This window comes from Pseudophryne corroboree, chromosome 8 (genome assembly GCF_028390025.1).
Source record: "Pseudophryne corroboree isolate aPseCor3 chromosome 8, aPseCor3.hap2, whole genome shotgun sequence".
Lineage (NCBI taxonomy): Eukaryota > Metazoa > Chordata > Amphibia > Anura > Myobatrachidae > Pseudophryne > Pseudophryne corroboree.
Genome location: NC_086451.1, coordinates 50,026,397 through 50,046,369, shown reverse-complemented (window position 1 = coordinate 50,046,369; position 19,973 = coordinate 50,026,397). Strand labels below are relative to the sequence as shown.

Sequence of the window (19,973 nt, the reverse complement as noted above, 5' to 3'; positions counted from 1 at the left end):
CATGCTTTTGGCCTTAGCTTGGACTAGGCGTGTGTCAGAATTGGCGGCTTTGTCATGTAAAAGCCCATATCTGATCTTCCATATGGAAAGGGCAGAATGGAGGACTCGTCCCCAATTTCTCCCTAAGGTGGTATCATCGTTTCATTTGAACCAACCTATTGTGGTGCCTGCGGCTACTAGGGACTTGGAGGATTCCAAGTTGCTGGACGTAGTCCGGGCCCTGAAACTTTATGTTTCCAGGACGGCTAGAGTCAGAAAAACTGACTCGCTATTTATCCTGCATGCACCCAACAAGCTGGGTGCTCCTGCTTCAAAGCAGACTATTGCTCGCTGGATCTGTAGCACCATTCAGCTTGCGCATTCTGCGGCTGGACCGCCGCATCCTAAATCAGTAAAAGCCCATTCCACGAGGAAGGTGGGCTCTTCTTGGGCGGCTGCCCGAGGTGTCTCGGCTTTACAACTTTGCCGAGCTGCTACTTGGTCGGGTTCAAACACTTTTGCAAAATTCTACAAGTTTGATACCCTGGCTGAGGAGGACCTTGAGTTTGCTCATTCGGTGCTGCAGAGTCATCCGCACTCTCCCGCCCGTTTAGGAGCTTTGGTATAATCCCCATGGTCCTTACGGAGTACCCAGCATCCACTAGGACGTCAGAGAAAATAAGAATTTACTCACCGGTAATTCTATTTCTCGTAGTCCGTAGTGGATGCTGGGAGCCCGTCCCAAGTGCGGACTCTCTGCAATACATGTATATAGTTATTGCTTAACTAAAGGGTTATTGTATGAGCCATCTGTTGAGAGAGGCTCAGTTATTGTTCATACTGTTAACTGGGTATAGTTATCACGAGTTGTACAGTGTGATTGGTGTGGCTGGTATGAGTCTTACCCTGGATTCCAAATCCTTTGCTAGTAATGTCAGCTCTTCCGGGCACAGTTTCCCTAACTGAGGTCTGGAGGAGGGGCATAGAGGGAGGAGCCAGTGCACACCAGATATAGTACCTAATCTTTCTTTTAAGAGTGCCCAGTCTCCTGCGGAGCCCGTCTATACCCCATGGTCCTTACGGAGTACCCAGCATCCACTACAGACTACGAGAAATAGAATTACCGGTGAGTAAATTCTTATTTTTACAGCTTTCATACACAACAAAAACACAATCACGTGCACAGCTAACAGCCTGCAGTGCAAAGTTCAGACAAGTGAAAGTGTTAGTGTTCCTTAAAAGGAGTCCAAACTTTAGCTGGATAACCCCTACGGCTGCTGGATCAATACATCTGGCAGAGGTGTGAAACAGAGGTACATTGTGCATTCATGTGGTCCTTCTACAGAATGCAACGTCTGCAGTGTAAACAGGACACCGAAACTCTTATTTGATCCTCTTCATTTAGGTCTATACATGGAGAGAGACAGACCGTGGCTGCAGAGTTCAACGCCTTGGAATATAGTCAACGGTACTACATTTAAGATCCAGTTATAGTTGTCAATATAGATCAATAACAGTTATTCCAGATATCTTACGTCAGTGCATTTGTGCATTATAACTGGCACGTAGTTATGTAGAGAGAAGCCCTTTAATGTTGCATCTGCTACAAAAGGGATTTCTCTGCTAAAGATTATTTTACATGTAGTTGGGGGGAGGGGGTTTAGCGACCAATGGTGTCTATAAGAATCACACTTTAGGTGTATATTTTCAAAGTAAAATACAATTTATTAGTGTGTACAATTTAAAAAATGACAAGAAACTTTTTCTAAAAAAACTTTTTCTAAAAAAATGACAATAAACTTTTTCTAAAAAAATGGGATAAAAACTATACATACAGAACTATAAAATACCAGTTAAAAGTGAATAAATAGTAAAAAAGGATTCCTTAACTTGGTATGTAGTCACTGCCAGATAGCCCAACGCGTTTCGTCCTTAAGACTTCATCAAGGGGTGTTGGCAGACTGGGACCAGGCATCTATTTATACCCATACTAATATGGTATCAATTATGACATCATTTCCTGTTGGTACCACATGGTATTTTGTGACAGACTAAGAATTCTTATTTTACACTAGTAAGTGATATAGTTTAATAGTACATAAGTTCCAGATGTTAGTTATTTGGTTTGGGAGCAAGTTTAGAGTCCAGAAAGCTGAATAAAACAGTTATAAGGTGCGCCAGTGCATTTTCCGCCCCACTTCCGGTTTCACGGCGTCGCGTCACTTCCGCCCCACTTCCGGTAACCGGACTGCGCATGCGCCGGCGGTTTCCAATGCTTGCAGTGTCCAGAGGGCTAAGTTCTATATTCACAGTTCTCTTGGCGGCGGCCATCTTTGTGGAGACTTTTCCTTCTTGACGCTGCTTTTTTGGAAAAATGGGATAAAACATTACATAATTGCTCCATTGAACTCATGAAACTCTTGATTGAGGAAAAGAAGAACTCCCTCTCAGAATTAGAAAAGAGTATCCAACATAAAGAAACTGAACTGGAACCTTTTAAAGATAAAGAGGACTATAAAATTAACGAAAAAGTTCTTCATAAAAAAAATAAGAATTTACTTACCGATAATTCTATTTCTCGGAGTCCGTAGTGGATGCTGGGGTTCCTGAAAGGACCATGGGGAATAGCGGCTCCGCAGGAGACAGGGCACAAAAAAGTAAAGCTTTTACCAGATCAGGTGGTGTGCACTGGCTCCTCCCCCCATGACCCTCCTCCAGACTCCAGTTAGGTACTGTGCCCGGACGAGCGTACACAATAAGGGAGGCAATTTGAATCCCGGGTAAGACTCATACCAGCCACACCAATCACACCGTACAACTTGTGATCTAAACCCAGTTAACAGTATGATAACAGAAAAAGCCTCTTAAAGATGGCTCCTTAACAATATAACCCGAATTTGTTAACAATAACTATGTACAGTATTGCAGATAATCCGCACTTGGGATGGGCGCCCAGCATCCACTACGGACTCCGAGAAATAGAATTATCGGTAAGTAAATTCTTATTTTCTCTATCGTCCTAAGTGGATGCTGGGGTTCCTGAAAGGACCATGGGGATTATACCAAAGCTCCCAAACGGGCGGGAGAGTGCGGATGACTCTGCAGCACCGAATGAGAGAATTCCAAGTCCTCTTTTGCCAGGGTATCAAATTTGTAGAATTTTACAAACGTGTTTTCCCCCGACCACGTAGCTGCTCGGCAGAATTGTAATGCCGAGACCCCTCGGGCAGCCGCCCAAGATGAGCCCACCTTCCTTGTGGAATGGGCCTTAACAGATTTAGGCTGTGGCAGGCCTGCCACAGAATGAGCAAGTTGAATTGTGTTACAAATCCAACGAGCAATCGTCTGCTTAGAAGCAGGGGCACCCAACTTGTTGGGTGCATATAGTATCAACAGCGAGTCAGATTTTCTGACTTCAGCCGTCCTTGAAATGTATATTTTTAAGGCTCTGACAACGTCCAACAACTTGGAGTCCTCCAAGTCGCCAGTGGCCGCAGGCACCACAATAGGTTGGTTCAGGTGAAACGCTGATACCACCTTAGGGAGAAAATGCGGACGAGTCCTCAGTTCTGCCCTATCCGAATGGAAGATTAGATAAGGGCTTTTATAAGATAAAGCCGCCAATTCAGATACTCTCCTGGCGGAAGCCAGGGCCAGTAACATAGTCACTTTCCATGTGAGATATTTAAAATCCACATTTTTCAATGGTTCAAACCAATGGGATTTGAGGAAATCTAAAACTACATTTAGATCCCACGGTGCCACCGGAGGCAACACAGGAGGCTGTATATGCAGTACTCCTTTAACAAAAGTCTGTACCTCAGGAACTGAGGCCAATTCTTTTTGGAAGAATATTGACAGGGCCGAAATTTGAACCTTAATAGATCTCAATTTGAGACCCATAGACAATCCTGATTGTAGGAAATGTAGGAAACGACCCAGTTGAAATTCCTCCGTCGGAACACTCCGATCCTCGCACCACGCGACATATTTTCGCCAAATGCGGTGATAATGTTTCGCGGTGACTTCCTTCCTTGCCTTAATCAAGGTAGGAATGACTTCTTCTGGAATGCCTTTCCCTTTTAGGATCTGGCGTTCAACCGCCATGCCGTCAAACGCAGCCGCGGTAAGTCTTGAAAGAGACAGGGACCCTGTTGTAGCAGGTCCCTTCTCAGAAGTAGAGGGCACGGGTCGTCCGTGACCAACTCTTGAAGTTCCGGGTACCAAGTCCTTCTTGGCCAATCCGGAGCCACTAGTATTGTTCTTACTCCTCTTCACCGTATAATCTTCAATACCTTTGGTATGAGAGGCAGAGGAGGAAACACATATACTGATTTGTACACCCAAGGTGTTACCAGTGCGTCCACAGCTATTGCCTGTGGATCTCTTGACCTGGCGCAATACTTGTCCAGTTTCTTGTTGAGGCGAGACGCCATCATGTCTACCATTGGTCTTTCCCAACAGTTTATTAGCATGTGGAAGACTTCTGGATGAAGACCCCACTCTCCCGGGTGAATATCGTGTCTGCTGAGGAAGTCTGCTTCCCAGTTGTCCACGCCCGGGAAGAACACTGCTGACAGTGCTATTACGTGATTTTCCGCCCAGCGAAGAATCTTGGCAGCTTCTGCCATTGCACTCCTGCTTCTTGTGCCGCCCTGTCTGTGTACATGGGCGACCGCCGTGATGTTGTCCGACTGAATCAACACCGGTTTTCCTTGCAGGAGTGGTTCCGCCTGGCTTAGAGCATTTTAGATTGCTCTTAGTACCAGAATGTTTATGTGAAGAGACTTTTCCAGGTTCGTCCATACCCCCTGGAAGTTTCTTCCTTGTGTGACTGCTCCCCAGCCTCTCAGGCTGGCGTCCGTGGTCACCAGGATCAAATCCTGTATGCCGAATCTGCGGCCCTCCAATAGATGAGCCTTTTGCAACCACCACAGAAGATATACCCTTGTCCTTGGCGACAGGGTTATTCGCAGGTGCATCTGAGGATGCGACCCTGACCATTTGTCCAACAGATCCCTTTGGAGAATTCTTGCATGGAATCTGCCGAATGGAATTGCTTCGTAAAAAGCCACCATTTTTCCCAGGACTCTTGTGCATTGATGTACAGACACCTTTCCTGGTTTTAGGAGGTTCCTGACAGGTCGGATAACTCCTTGGCTTTTTCCTCGGGAAGAAAAACCTTTTTCTGAACCGTGTCCAGAATCATCCCTAGGAACAGCAGACGTATCGTCGGAAAACAGCTGCGATTCTTGGAATATTTAGAATCCAGTCGTGCCGTCGAAGAACTACTTTAGATAGTGCTCTTCCGACCTCCAACTGTTCTCTGGAACTTGCCCTTTTTAGGTCGTGCAAGTAAGGGATAATTTAGATGCCTTTTTTCTTTGAAGAAACATCTTTTCGGCCATTACCTTGGTAAAAAGGCCCGGGGTGCCGTGGATAATTCAAACGGCATCGTCTGAAACTGATATTGACAGTTCTGTACCACGAACCAGAGGTACCCTTGATGAGAAGGACAAAATTTGGACATGGAGGTAATCCTTGATGTCCAGGGACACCATATAGTCCCCTTTTTTCCGGTTCGCTATCACTGCTCTGAGTGACTTTATCTCGATTTGAACCTTTTATGTAAGTGTTCAAAACATTTTAGATTTAGACTATGTGTCACCAAGCCGTCTGGCTTCAGTACCACCATATAGTGTGGAAAAATAATACCCTTTTCCTTGTCGTAGGAGGGGTACTTTGATTATCACCTGCTGGATATACAGCTTGTGAATTGTTTCCAATGCTGCCTCCCTGTCGGAGGGAGCCGTTGGTAAAGCAGACTTCAGGAACCTGCGAGGAGAAGATGTCTCGACTCTCCAATCTTTACCCCTGGGATAATACTCGTACGATCTAGGGGTCAACTTGCGAGTGATCCCACTGCGCCCTGAGACTCTTGAGACTACCCCCCCACCTTGAGTCCGCTTGCACGGCCCCAGCGTCATGCTGAGGACTTGGCAGACGCGGTGGAGGGCTTCTTTTCCTGGGAAAGGGCTGCCTGCTGCAGTCTACTTCCCTTACCTCTATGTCTGGGCAGATATGACTGGCCTTTTGCCTGCATGCCCTCATGGGAAAGGAAAGATTGAGGCTGAAAAGACGGTGTCTTTTTTAGCTGAGATGTAACTTGGGGTAAAAAAGGTTGGATTTCCCAGCTGTTGCTGTGGTCCCCAGGTCCGATGGACCGACCCCCAAATAACTCCTTCCCTTTATACAGCAATACTTCCATCTGCCGTATGGGATCTGTATCACCTGACCACTGTCGTGTCCCTGACATCTTCTGGGAGATATGGACAACGCACTTATCTTGATGCCAGAGAGCAAATATCCCTCTGTGCATCTCACATACATATATATAGAATGCATCCTATTAAATGCTCTACATGAATAAAATATTTTCAGTCAGGGAATCCGACCAAGCCAACCCAGCACTGCATCTCCAGGCTGATGGCGATCGCTGGTCGCAGTATAACCACCGTATGTGTGTATATACTTTTTAGGATATTTTTCCAGCTTCCTATCAGCTGGCTCCTTGAGGGCGGCCGTATCTGGAGACGGTAACGCCACTTGATAAGCGTGTGAGCGCCTTATCACCCTAAGGGGTGTTTCCCAACGTTGGCGGGAAAGGGTATAACGCCAATATTTGCTATCGGGGTAACCCTACGCATCCTCACACACTTCATTTTATTTTATCTGATTCAGGAAAAACTACAGGTAGTTTTTTCACTCCCACATAATACCCTTTCTTGTGGTACTTGTAGTATCAGAAACACGTAACACCTCCTTCATTGCCCTTAACGTGTGGCCCTAATGAGAAATACGTTTGTTTATTCACCGTCGACACTGTATTCAGTGTCCGTGTCTGTGTCTGTGTCGACCGACTGAGGTAAATGGGCGTTTTTAAAACCCCTGACGGTGTTTCTGAGACGCCTGGACCGGTCCTAATAGATTGTCGGCCGTCTCATGTCGTCAACCGACCTTGCAGCGTGTTGACATTCTCACGTAATTCTCTAAATAAGCCATCCATTCCGGTGTCGACTCCCTAGAGAGTGACATCACCATTACAGGCAATTTCTCCGCCTCCTCACCAACATCGTCCTCATACATGTCGACACACACGTACCGACACATAGCACACACACCGGGAATGCTCTGACAGAGGACAGGACCCACTAGCCCTTTGGGGAGACAGAGGGAGAGTCTGCCAGCACACACCAAAAACGCTATAATCATATAGGGACAACCTTATATAAGTGTTTCTCCCTTATAGCATCTTTTATATATATACAATATCGCCAAAATCAGTGCCCCCCCTCTCTGTTTTAACCCTGTTTCTGTAGTGCAGTGCAGGGGAGAGCCTGGGAGCCTTCTCTCCAGCTTTTCTGTGAGAGAAAATGGCGCTGTGTGCTGAGGAGATAGGCCCCGCCCCTTTTCCGGCGGGCTCGTCTCCCGCTATTTTTGAAGTTAGGCAGGGGTTAAATATCTCCATATAGCCTCTGTGGGCTATATGTGAGGTATTTTTTGCCTCTAATAAGGTTTTTATTTGCCTCTCAGAGCGCCCCCCCCAGCGCTCTGCACCCTCAGTGACTGTTGTGTGAAGTGTGCTGAGAGGAAAATGGCGCACAGCTGCAGTGCTGTGCGCTACCTTTATGAAGACTCAGGAGTCTTCAGCCGCCGATTTTGGACCTCTTCTCTCTTCAGCGTCTGCAAGGGGGCCGGCGGCGCGGCTCCGGTGACCATCCAGGCTGTACCTGTGATCGTCCCTCTGGAGCTAGTGTCCAGTAGCCAAGCAGCAAATCCACTCTGCACGCAGGTGAGTTCACTACTTCTCCCCTAAGTCCCTCGTTGCAGTGATCCTGTTGCCAGCAGGACTCACTGTAAAGTAAAAAACCTAAGCTAAACTTTCTCTAAGCAGCTCTTTAGGAGAGCCACCTAGATTGCACCCTTCTCGTTCGGGCACAAAATCTAACTGGAGTCTGGAGGAGGGTCATGGGGGGAGGAGCCAGTGCACACCACCTGATCTGGTAAAAGCTTTACTTTTTTGTGCCCTGTCTCCTGCGGAGCCGCTATTCCCCATGGTCCTTTCAGGAACCCCAGCATCCACTTAGGACGATAGAGAAATGGAGCATATCGAAGGAGAAGTCACCAAGAATAAAGAAAAGAAATTTATAAGGGACAAAACAGACTACGAACAAGGAAAGATAAAGAATTGGAGTAGGTTTGGAACCATGAATCAGCAAATAAACAGAACAGACAGACAGTATTGGAAAACCGTTCCAATAAAAAGAAGACCATCACGGAATCAAGAAGGAATATCACCATCACCAACTGTAAGGTTACAGAACAGATTCACAACATTACAACGTTTCAACTCTAATAGTGACCAGGCTTTTTTAGCCCAGAGAACAGGAACAAGACCAAAAGAAACCACAGGAAATTCCCTGAAAGAGGACGTTCGCCTGGCATCACCACTAAAAAGAAGATATACAGAAGAAGAGGAAAACGGGGCAGTAGGAGGAAGAGAGAACAAGAAAAGAGCACTATAATGACGGATACAAATGAAAAAGGAATATTTAACCTTTCAAAACATGCACTATCAAAACCGGAAGTCTCATTGCTCAACAAAGGTCTCACATTCGCACCCACAGGAGGTCTCAATAAATTTGAGACCTTCATTGACTTAAACAAGTTCATCAGAAAACTCACACTGAAGAGACACTTTTTAAAGAAAGATAATGCTATTATTAGTAACTATGAAACCCAATCAAAATCAGGTTTAAAACCCACTTCTAAGTTTTATCCATTAGAATCAAAAGGGAGTAACATCGATATTTTTTATGAAATGGTGAAAAAGGACCTATGTGACACCGATCTAGAGAAAATAAAGGAGAAGAACATCACGAATAGAGAAAAAGAAGCACTAAAAAAGCTACAAAAAAACAAGGAAATCGTTTTAAAACAGGCTGACAAAGGGGGGGGTCTGGTCATAATGGACCGTGATAAGTATATCACAGAAGCAGAGAGACTATTGGGAGACAACGCTTCCTACATAAAATTATCCAATGACCCTAAAAATGCTTTCATTGAAGAACTGAGAACATTACTAGTGCGTGGTCTACGTACGGACATTCTTACGAAGGAAGAATTCCAATTTTTGTTCAAATCAGACCCCCATTACCCCTATTTTTTATTTCCTGCCAAAGATCCACAAAAATCTGGAAAACCCGCCCGGAAGACCCATTGTGGCGGGTATCGACTCTCTTACATCCAATTTGTCAGAATATGTAGATGTCTTTCTAAAACCCCTCGTAAAAGATTTACCATCATTTTTAAAGGACACCACTTCCGTATTGAACTCCCTAAAAGATTTTGTGTGGAAGGACACCTTCAAGTGGGCAACAATAGATGTTCAGTCACTGTACACCTGTATAGATCACCAAAAAGGTGTAACCGCATGCAGAGATTTCTTGGAGAATGATACAACACTAACAACCTCCCATAAAGATTTTATCTGTGATGTCATGTTTTTTATCCTTCAACACAATTATTTTAAATTTTTAGAAGACTTTTATTTACAACGATGTGGGACCGCGATGGGTACAATTTTTGCACCAAGTTTCGCTAATCTTTTTATGGGCAGCTGGGAGAAGAATTTTATATACGGCAAACATGATTTTAAGGAACATTTAATCTTTTACCGTCGCTATATAGATGACATTTTAATCATCTGGGATGGAACAGAAGAAAGATTTTATGAATTCCTGGAACATCTGAGCAACAATGATATGAATCTCGTTTTTACATCCAAGATCAACCAAGAGTCTATTGAATTTCTGGATCTGGTTTTAATGGGTAGGGGCAGTAAAATCGAGACAAAAAACTTTATCAAGCAAGTAGATACGAACAGCTATCTACACTACAGAAGCAATCATTTAAAGAAATGGAAAAATAATATCCCCTTCTCCCAATTTAACAGGATAAAAAGAAACTGCACTAACCAGGAAGAATGCGAAGCCCAAATCGAGAAATACAAACAAAGATTCGAGGACAAAGAGTACCCTGTGAATATTATAACAGAGGCAGCTACTAAAGCAAAAGCTCTAGAGAGATCCACACTACTAGAATATAAAACCAAAGAAACGAAAAAGGACTCCGTCTCCTTTATCACCACATATAACCGTCATGAAAAAACCATTAGAGACTCACTCAAGAACCATTGGGGAATCTTATTAATGGATCCCGTACTCAAAGAAATTCTACCTCCTCGCCCCGAGATCATCTTCAGAAAATCAAAAAATCTTAAAGATACACTAGCACCCAGCATGTTACGTAAGGATATTAAAGAAGATCTAAGAATGCCGAAATGCACTGGATCTTATAAGTGCGGCAGGTGCAACATCTGCCGGTACTTACATCCAGTAAGAAAAACTTTCACGGACACTGAAAAAAGGGAAACTTACAAAATCAAAGACTTCATAAACTGTAATACCCAATCAGTGATCTACCTTTTAGAATGTGGGTGCGGAAAGCAATATGTGGGAAAGACTAAGAGACCCCTCAAAATAAGAATCCAAGAACACGTCCGTAACATTAAGAATAAAATAGAAACGCATGCAGTATCCAGACATTTCAATTTAGTACATGACTCAAACCCAGAAGCACTGACTTTTAAAGCTATTGAACTTGTGAAACTGGGAGAAAAAGGTGGCGATTTGGCCAACAGACTATCACGCAGAGAAATGTACTGGATCTTCCAACTACAGACACTTCATCCAAAGGGTTTCAACGACTACTATGAAATTGCGCCGTTCCTGTAATCTTAATCCTGGCATCAGGACCACACGGTCGGATCTTTACCATCTCATTTAACGTATTGGCCTCCCCCCCCCCCCCCCCCCCCTCCTCCTCCCACTCCCCACCCCCTACCACCACCCCCCCCCCCCCATCCCCCACCTCCCCCCCCCCCCCGCCCACCCACCCACCATCACCACAAATCCGCTGTAACGTGCAAAGTTATATAAATAACACTGACACATGTAAGGTAAGTGATTCTTACAGTCAAACCACACTGGACACGCCCAATCTCGTCCGATCTTGGAAGCGAAGCAGTGTCGGGCCTGATCAGTACCAGAACAGGGAGACCACCTGGGAATATCAGGTACTGTAAACAAACTAACTAAAAATAGCCTACATGAGCATGTCAGTTTTTTATAAAAAATAAAAAAAAGCACGAAAGCAATGCACACCGAATACCATCCCTTCCCTCACCGCCCAGATCTGCACCTTTAAAACTCACTTAACTTAGTAATATGCTTAAAACATTTTTAATGCACTGCCCTAAATCTGCACATTGTAATATGCAATATGCATAAATTACCTTAATTATATGCACACATATTTATTATTTATTATATTATTATTATTATATATATGATATTCCTTCTTTTTTAAGTATGTAAGTGTCCTTTTAGAAATTATTGATATCCCCCTTTTTGTTCATATAATGCTCTAAATATAAAGTACTGTATTGACATCGTTTTTAGATGCACTAATCCCCTTTTTTCTATCTATTTTCTATTTCTACGTCAAAAAGTACTATAAATGTCTGCAGTGCTGCCCTCCACTAAGATGGCCGCCGCATAGAGAGACTGAAGGAAAAGTCTCCACAAAGATGGCCGCCGCCAAGAGAACTGTGAATATAGAACTTAGCCCTCTGGACACTGCAAGCATTGGAAACCGCCGGCACATGCGCAGTCCGGTTACCGGAAGTGGGGCGGAAGTGACGCGACGCCGTGAAACCGGAAGTGGGGCGGAAAATGCACTGGCGCACCTTATAACTGTTTTATTCAGCTTTCTGGACTCTAAACTTGCTCCCAAACCAAATAACTAACATCTGGAACTTATGTACTATTAAACTATATCACTTACTAGTGTAAAATAAGAATTCTTAGTCTGTCACAAAATACCATGTGGTACCAACAGGAAATGATGTCATAATTGATACCATATTAGTATGGGTATAAATAGATGCCTGGTCCCAGTCTGCCAACACCCCTTGATGAAGTCTTAAGGACGAAACGCGTTGGGCTATCTGGCAGTGACTACATACCAAGTTAAGGAATCCTTTTTTACTATTTATTCACTTTTAACTGGTATTTTATAGTTCTGTATGTATAGTTTTTATCCCATTTTTTTAGAAAAAGTTTATTGTCATTTTTTTAGAAAAAGTTTTTTTAGAAAAAGTTTCTTGTCATTTTTTAAATTGTACACACTAATAAATTGTATTTTACTTTGAAAATATACACCTAAAGTGTGATTCTTATAGACACCATTGGTCGCTAAACCCCCTCCCCCCAACTACATGTAAATTTCTTACACAGGGAACCGCCATCCCTGTTAGGGGGTAAGCAGACGCCCTTTTTAAAAATTCTAGGGAGTGTCAGATAAATATTGTTTTTATTTACATCTAACGTTGATGAACACAAGTGGCGCAGTAATTTTTTCTATTTTTTCTATTTTTCTATTTTTAAAGATTATTTTAGTTTATTTTTAAAGAGATGAAGTATTAAAGAGATCAGATGTTAAAGAAGCAATACCAGACCTGCCTCATCGGCGCATCCCTCTGTCACCTGGCAACATAATCTTAGCAGCTTAATCCTCTAGGCCAGAGGTTCTTAAACGTGGTCCTCAAGGCACCCCAAAGGTCCAGGTTTTCGGTATATCCATGGTTCAGCACAGATGGTTAAATCAAATTGACTGATGTGCTAATTAAGTCACCTGTGGCCAAGCATGGATAAACTTAAAACCTGGACTGTTGGGGTGCCTTGAGTACCGTTTTTGAGAACCTCTAGCTCTAGGCCATCTTAGTTTGTGAGGTTTCAGAAACTCCACGACTGACTGGTTAGAACTGATGGGACGTGGTGTACTAACAGAGGTAGTCTATAATAAGATTTCATAGCAACCTACATTCTGGTCTCCAGGTGGAACACTCACCTTTAGTTGGGGTTCCAATCCAGTTGAGGTAGCGTGTAAGTTTCTTGGAGATGTAAGTCTTCCCACGTGCGGGCAGGCCAACCATAATGATCATTGTGGGAGAGTTGGTGAACTGGGGTATGGATGCTGTAATATAAAATAAATAAAATATTCATATACAGTTTTCTTATCTCATACAACTTCTCAGGTTCATATCAATTCTTGTATGACCAGATACAACACTCACTGGAGCAGAATGAAAAGAGGATGAAGTCATACACTGCATTTATTAATTTTATATTCCCATAATAGATAAAGGTCTGCAACCACAAATCAATATTTCTGCAAAGTGTCTCAAATACTTGACCGTAATTATTATATAAATTATAATATTCAAGAGAACACGGTCAGAGGCACCAGCTACTAAACATGACCCAAGGGCCGGACTGTGTACATCTCGGATGGTGAGTGGATTGCACATGTACAGAACAGGTCCTCTGGGTCCTCACATGCAGTGCCCCCTAAGCCGCAGTCTGACCGATGGGCTGCCAGCATTTGGGGGCAGGTGGAGCTGACCAGCGTTCCAGAACATGGAGGTACCACGGCCAAAATCTGCATTTTCCAATGCAGTTTTCCTAGCCCCGGCTGAGTAGTTCCAGCAGTCATTCTGACTAAGCTTCGGCTTACTCATATGACCGATGCTGCCAACATCACAATCGATGGTAACGATAGAGATCCAATAACGCTGGGTTTTCGGACATAGCAATTGGATCGCACATGCTGTCAGGAGGCGTGTTTTTTTTCAACAGATGCCTCCTGCTGCATTACCATCTGCTTCATGAATCAGGCCATAAGTAAGCCAGTGGCTTACAACCCCAGTTCTCCAAGTAGCACCAGCAGGCCATGTTTGGCAGATTTCTGTCTGTGAAAACAGTTGGGATAATTACTGACCCAGCAAACCTGGGCATGATTAAAGAAATCCAGAAAACAAGGCCTGCAAGTACTTGATGGCTGGAGTACAAAAACAACTGCAGGATTTTATTTGTCAATGGGGAGTCCTCTTCAGGGTCAGACGTTAAGAGATAAAATGATCACACTTTAAAGCGACAAATGATACCATCACAATGGGCAGAGTGTAGGAATTGATTTGCCTTCTGTCCATGAGATCTGCAGTGCTGAATAACGTCATGAATTATTCAAAGTAGGTTACTCTGGTCATCAAGGGTAATGTGCATTAAGCACATTACAGGGATGCGTAAGGTTTCAGCAAAATACATGTTGCCCTCTGGGAAAGTTAATAATCAAACAAGGTTATGAAACTAGAGGGTGTTTGAAGAATTAAGAGCATGAACATCCCTCTGTGTTTACATTTGCTGATGACATATAGGGCATGTGGACAGAGTAGCAACTACTGTATGAATATAGGGGCAGATGTGTTAAGCCTGGAGAAAAGAGGGGTACATTTACTAAGCAGTGATAAGAGAGGAGAAGTGAGCCAGTGGAGAAGTTGCCCATGGCAACCAATCAGCACTGAAGTAACATCTATAATTTGCATTTTAAAATATCAATGTACGAACATTTCTCATAGATAGATAATTCTATCTATCTATCTATCTATCTACAGTATAAGTGTGGATCATAGGGCTGACCACTATTGGTTGACAGTAAGTAGGTCGACATGGTTTCTAGGTCGACGTGAAAGACGGTCAACATGAGCTTTTTTTTTTTTTTTTTTTTTTTTTTTTTTTAATTGTGTCGTTTTCTCCATAGAGTGACTGAGAACCCCAATTAGTGCACTGTGTCCCCCTGCATGGCGAGCGAACTTCGGGCAAGGTGCCTCACTCCTCTACTGTGGCGCTGAGCACAGGTTACCGTTCCCAATCGTAGTCCACGTGGATCGTAAAGCATAAAAAAGTTTTTTTTTTTAAAATGAAGAAAAAAAAAATGTGGAAAAACTCATGTCGACCTTCTGTCATATTGACCCAGAACATGTCGACCAATAGTGGTCGACCTAGACATTGTCAGCTTAAGCGTGGTTGACCTACAGCCCGGATACTAATACATAGGATGGTATGTACTATGCATCACATTTCGGATGCAGTACATCCCGTCACTTATCAGGTTCGTAGCAGAATAACACCTATAGACACTTAGGGGGGAATTCAAATGTTTGAAAAGTCGGTTGGGTATCTTTTTTTCCGGTCTATTAGATAAGAAAAACAGACACCCAACTGACTCTTCAAACAATTGAATACCACCCTAGAACTGCGATAACCACAAGGCAGCTCTTCCGATAACAGCGGCCCTTTGAGATGATAGGACTCCAGAGTTTATGACCCAGGAGTCCTTCTACACATACGCCAGATGACGCACGGGCTGCGTGGGACACTGGGAGGGAATGCAATTGGGTCCCACTGTGTGCAGATTAGCCAAACAAGCCCACAGACTTCTATTAATGCAACGCTAAGCCACTGGGTCCAGGCTCTGGGGAGGTATTGAATTTCAGAGCTTGGTACATAAGGGGAAGGCGGCCAAAGCTCGCTAAAAACTGCACTTCTCGGAGATTTGGCCACATTTTGTTTTTAGTACATCCTCTCAGACATATACACAAAAACAAACCCTCAGATAGCAATATAGCTTATAGCTAACAAAACAATGTATATGGGGTCAGACATTGGCTCCTGTGGGGTCTGGTAGCTGAACAGTTATAAAGGGGTAGAGATGGGGTAAGGGTGGTGTGGTGTAAGTGGTGTGGGGTAAGGGTGGTGTGCTCATTTATGGATTGGGGGGAGGGGGGTTGATCAATATAAAATAAAAAGCTAAACAATAAACAAATAAAATGTGACCAGTGACTGCAGGCTTATTATAGTCCTATCATGACCCTGGCATACAGGTGGGCACTGAGCCCCCGGGCCAGGCTTCTGTGCCCCCTAGCTATGGCATACTGTGCCCCCCATGCCAGCAGCAGCAGGTTCCCGCACTCACATCCTCTCCGCTGCTGCAGCCGGTCGCTGTGCGGATGCGGGATCCATATCTTCTGCAGCCGCGTCTGGGTCAGCTCCCTCAGCCGCTCAGCCATCTGCTGCCTCTGCGTCCTGGCGGCCGGCGGCACTGTGTGCTCTGGCACTGCGGTTGTGTCCTGCTGCTGCATGGCCGGACTGACCCGTGTCACCTGACTCCGCCGTGGCCGGTGCGTGGCTGAGCTCGTGCTGCTGTTGTGGGATCGGTGCGGGGCTCAGACCCAGCTGTGTGCGCCCTCCTGCTGCTGCTGCCAGCGATGCGTGCCAGAGACACACAGAGCCAGGGTGGGAGGGGCCTTATTCCTACTGGGGAAGAGGAGGAGGGAGGCAAGTGCAACACAAACACACACAAGTCACACACTGTGCCATGGAAATCGTGTTATCTCTGCACACAATAGGATGAGGGGGTCACACTCGTCTCATACAGCAGTACGGCCTGCATGGATTGCAAGCTCTTCTGCACAGCTGTCACTGCATATAATACTAGGAGTCTGCTCCTTTAAGCCTTTGTCCTAAGGAGATGGTATCAGTCTCTGCTACATCAGGGTAATGGGAGCCCAAGCTCTGCTGTGTGTCACTGGTACAACACTCTGCTGTGTGTCACTGGTACAACACTCTGCTGTGTGTCACTGGTACAACACTCTGCTGTGTGTCACTGGTACAACACTCTGCTGTGTGTCACTGGTACAACACTCTGCTGTGTGTCACTGGTACAACACTCTGCTGTGTGTCACTGGTACAACACTCTGCTGTGTGTCACTGGTACAACACTCTGCTGTGTGTCACTGGTACAACACTCTGCTGTGTGTCACTGGTACAACACTCTGCTGTGTGTCACTGGTACAACACTCTGCTGTGTGTCACTGGTACAACACTCTGCTGTGTGTCACTGGTACAACACTCTGCTGTGTGTCACTGGTACAACACTCTGCTGTGTGTCACTGGTACAACACTCTGCTGTGTGTCACTGGTACAACACTCTGCTGTGTGTCACTGGTACATCGCCAAGAAGAAACATGAAACACTTTTTCCAAAAATTGCTAAAATTTTCAGTTTAACAACAATTTAAAATGATTAAAATTTTAAAACCATATTTATTTTATGTAAGGGGCATCTAGCAGCCCCACACTCTTCCCCTGCCTATTGTCCATATGCTCCCATTAGAATAACTTTACCTACTCTCCTGCTAAAAGATGCCTCCCAACCCCCCAGTGGTGGAAGACGAGGCTGCCATCAGAAATTATTGGGCCAACATTTAATTGTCCAAAATAGTTAGGGCCCCCACCTTCAGCTCCCCCTGCAGCCCCTACAAATGACCATTCTCGGCACAGGTTGGCAGTCCGCTCCTGATTGGCTGACGATCCGCGAGCTCCGATTTGACTTGCAGCCAGCTCCAAATTCACAATGCAGCAGTCACTGTCCCTCTACACCTGCGCTGGGCTCCAATCCACACCACTGCCATGCGGGTCCCCTCGTGGTCAAGCAGTCCCCTCCCTGATGGTGACCCTTTTACTAGATACCCCAGTGCTACACCCCACGCCAGCATAGGCGTGCGCAGCACATTTTATTAGGGGGTGCACCATTGGAGGGGTGTGTCTAGCACCGCCTTTTGGGCGTGTCTAGCACCATCTATTGATGGTCAACACAATATAAAATATCCACCCTTGTACCAATCCTAATAAAGCAGATACATTGTCAGATGTTGTGGTGTGCACCATACAAACACCCCTGATGGCACTCACTACAATTACACTGCTTCTCCTCAGCCTGGTCTGGCTCCCCCTCTCTTTCCCCTGCAAGCTGCAGTCACTCACTGACACTGACAGTGACAGACTAGTACTGCTGCTGCTGGAAAAACGAGTGACGTGTCAATGCTGCTGCTGACCGCCTGCCAGTATTGAATTTGTCTTCCTAAGAGGAACGCTGGCTGCATGCTGATCCTCATCAGTTGCTGGTGTTGGCATAGAATAGAAGGAGAGGGGTGGGCATGTGGCAGGTGTGAGGGGTGGGCGTGTGAGCAGCATGACGTCATCATGTCACATCACACTGTTTTTGTACATGGAGGTGGAGCCGGGAATTTGAAAGCCGGTGGCAGTGGCACCCTTGAATAACCCAGGCGTCCAGTCAGTAATGCAGTCTGACAGGGTGCAGCGCAGAGGAGACAGTAATCAGCCTGCTCAGCGATCGATGCATCAGGCATGTGAGATCGGGGTGGCGGACATTAGGGGGTGCCTGCGCGCACCAGGCACCCCCCCTGCGCACACCTACGCACGCCAGTGCCAATATGTATCCTTCGAAGCCCCTCTCATTTAATAACTCCCACAATAAAATAAAAAATAAAAAACCACCACAAAAAAAAAAAAAAACACACACACACACACACACAACAAAAACACCCACTGCCCCTTGAGGAAATAAATCCCCATGAACATTAACCCCAGAGCACAAGGGGGACTGATCATCAGATCTCCATCTGACCCCTGCATTTGGAGATCAGAAATTGTCAGTAGTTCCCCTCTTTGCACTTTATTTTAGCTTTACTGCCGGGGTGCATGAGCTCCAGAATGGCCGTACACACAAAAATTAAAGGGAGTTACTTCGTGGGGAAGGTACGTGGCCACATAATAGTGGCAATTTGCATTACACCACACAGTAGTGCAGCTAATACACACTGCACCAGGTAGAACCTCCTATACACTTTGCGCCAGGCACAGCACTGATACATTAATGCCCACAGTGCCAGATATGCCCCCACAGTGCCAGATAAATAAATGCCCCCCACAGTGCCAGATAAATAAATGCCCCCCACAGTGCCAGATAAATAAATGCCCCCCACAGTGCCAGATAAATAAGTGCCCCCACAGTGCCGATATGCCCCCCCAGTGCCAGATACAGAAATGCCCCCACAGTGCCAGATACATACATGCCCCCACAGTGCAGATACATAAATGCCCCCACAGCGCAGCTATGCCCCCACAGTGTCAGAAATGCCCCCACAGTGCAGATACATAAATGCCCCCACAGCGCAGATATGCCCCCACAGTGCCAGAAATGCCCCCACAGTGCCAGATACATTAATGCCCCCTCACAGTGCACAGATAAATGCCCCCCCCCCGCAGTGCCAGATAAATGAATGCCCCCCACAGTGCCAGATAAATAAATGCCCCCACAGTGCCAGATACATAAATGCCCCCACAGTGCAGATATGACCCCACAGTGACAGATATGCCCCCACACAGTGCCAGTGCCCCCACAGTGCAGATATGCCCCCACACAGTGCCAGTGCCCCCACACAGTGCCAGTGCCCCCACACAGTGACAGATATGCCCCCACACAGTGACAGATATGCCCCCACACACAGTGCCAGTGCCCCCACACAGTGCCCGGCCCGACGATCCCAACAATACCTGCGGCGGCGCTGGGAGGGGACGTGCTGCCGTTGAGCCTGAGGGCACCGACTGTTCCCGGCCGCTTCAGCGCTCAATGCGCGGTGCCGGCGTCTGACGTCAGACGCCGGCGCCGCGCAGCGCACACACAGTTTTGAAAGGCCGGGGACGGCGGGGAGAGCTGCCTGCAGTGTACAGGGCCGGCTCCAGGTAAGACTATGGCGGCGCCCATTAAGGGTGGCGCCCCGCGCGGCCGCTCTAGTCGAACGTGCCTAGAGCCGGCCCTGACCAGTATTAACTGCTAAGCAATTTAGTCACGCCTGTTGCCAGGCCTGAAAACAGGGACTAGTCAGTGCTCATATACAGTAGGTGGAGGTCCCTGCCTCTCAGTAATGCCCCATACTAATATGATCCATCTCCTGCACTCCCACATCACCCCACAGGCACAGCTGTGCTAATTGGGGAGCATGTTTCTGTGTGTATACAGCCTTTGTGACATTGCAGGGGGTGGGGATTAAACTCTGAGATTAGGAAAGGTACATGGTGCTGAAATTAAGAAACTTTCCACTAGGGATGG

At 45.7% G+C, this 19,973-nt stretch overlaps 1 protein-coding gene and 1 pseudogene across 1 annotated transcript in view; one reads left to right on the top strand and one right to left on the bottom strand.

The window, feature by feature from the left end:
• Positions 1–16,279, bottom strand: part of PFKFB1 (6-phosphofructo-2-kinase/fructose-2,6-biphosphatase 1) — a 125,619-nt gene extending 109,340 nt beyond the window's left edge. Inside the window, exons 1-2 of the mRNA XM_063938493.1 lie at positions 15,976–16,279; positions 13,012–13,137 (exon numbers count right to left, since the gene is read on the bottom strand). Coding sequence (XP_063794563.1) covers positions 13,012–13,137; positions 15,976–16,141 — 292 coding nt within the window. The 5' untranslated portion in view covers positions 16,142–16,279. The remainder of the gene's footprint in view (positions 1–13,011; positions 13,138–15,975) is intronic.
• Positions 11,069–11,188, top strand: LOC134950199 (5S ribosomal RNA; annotated as a pseudogene).
• Positions 16,280–19,973: the final 3,694 nt, after the last annotated feature.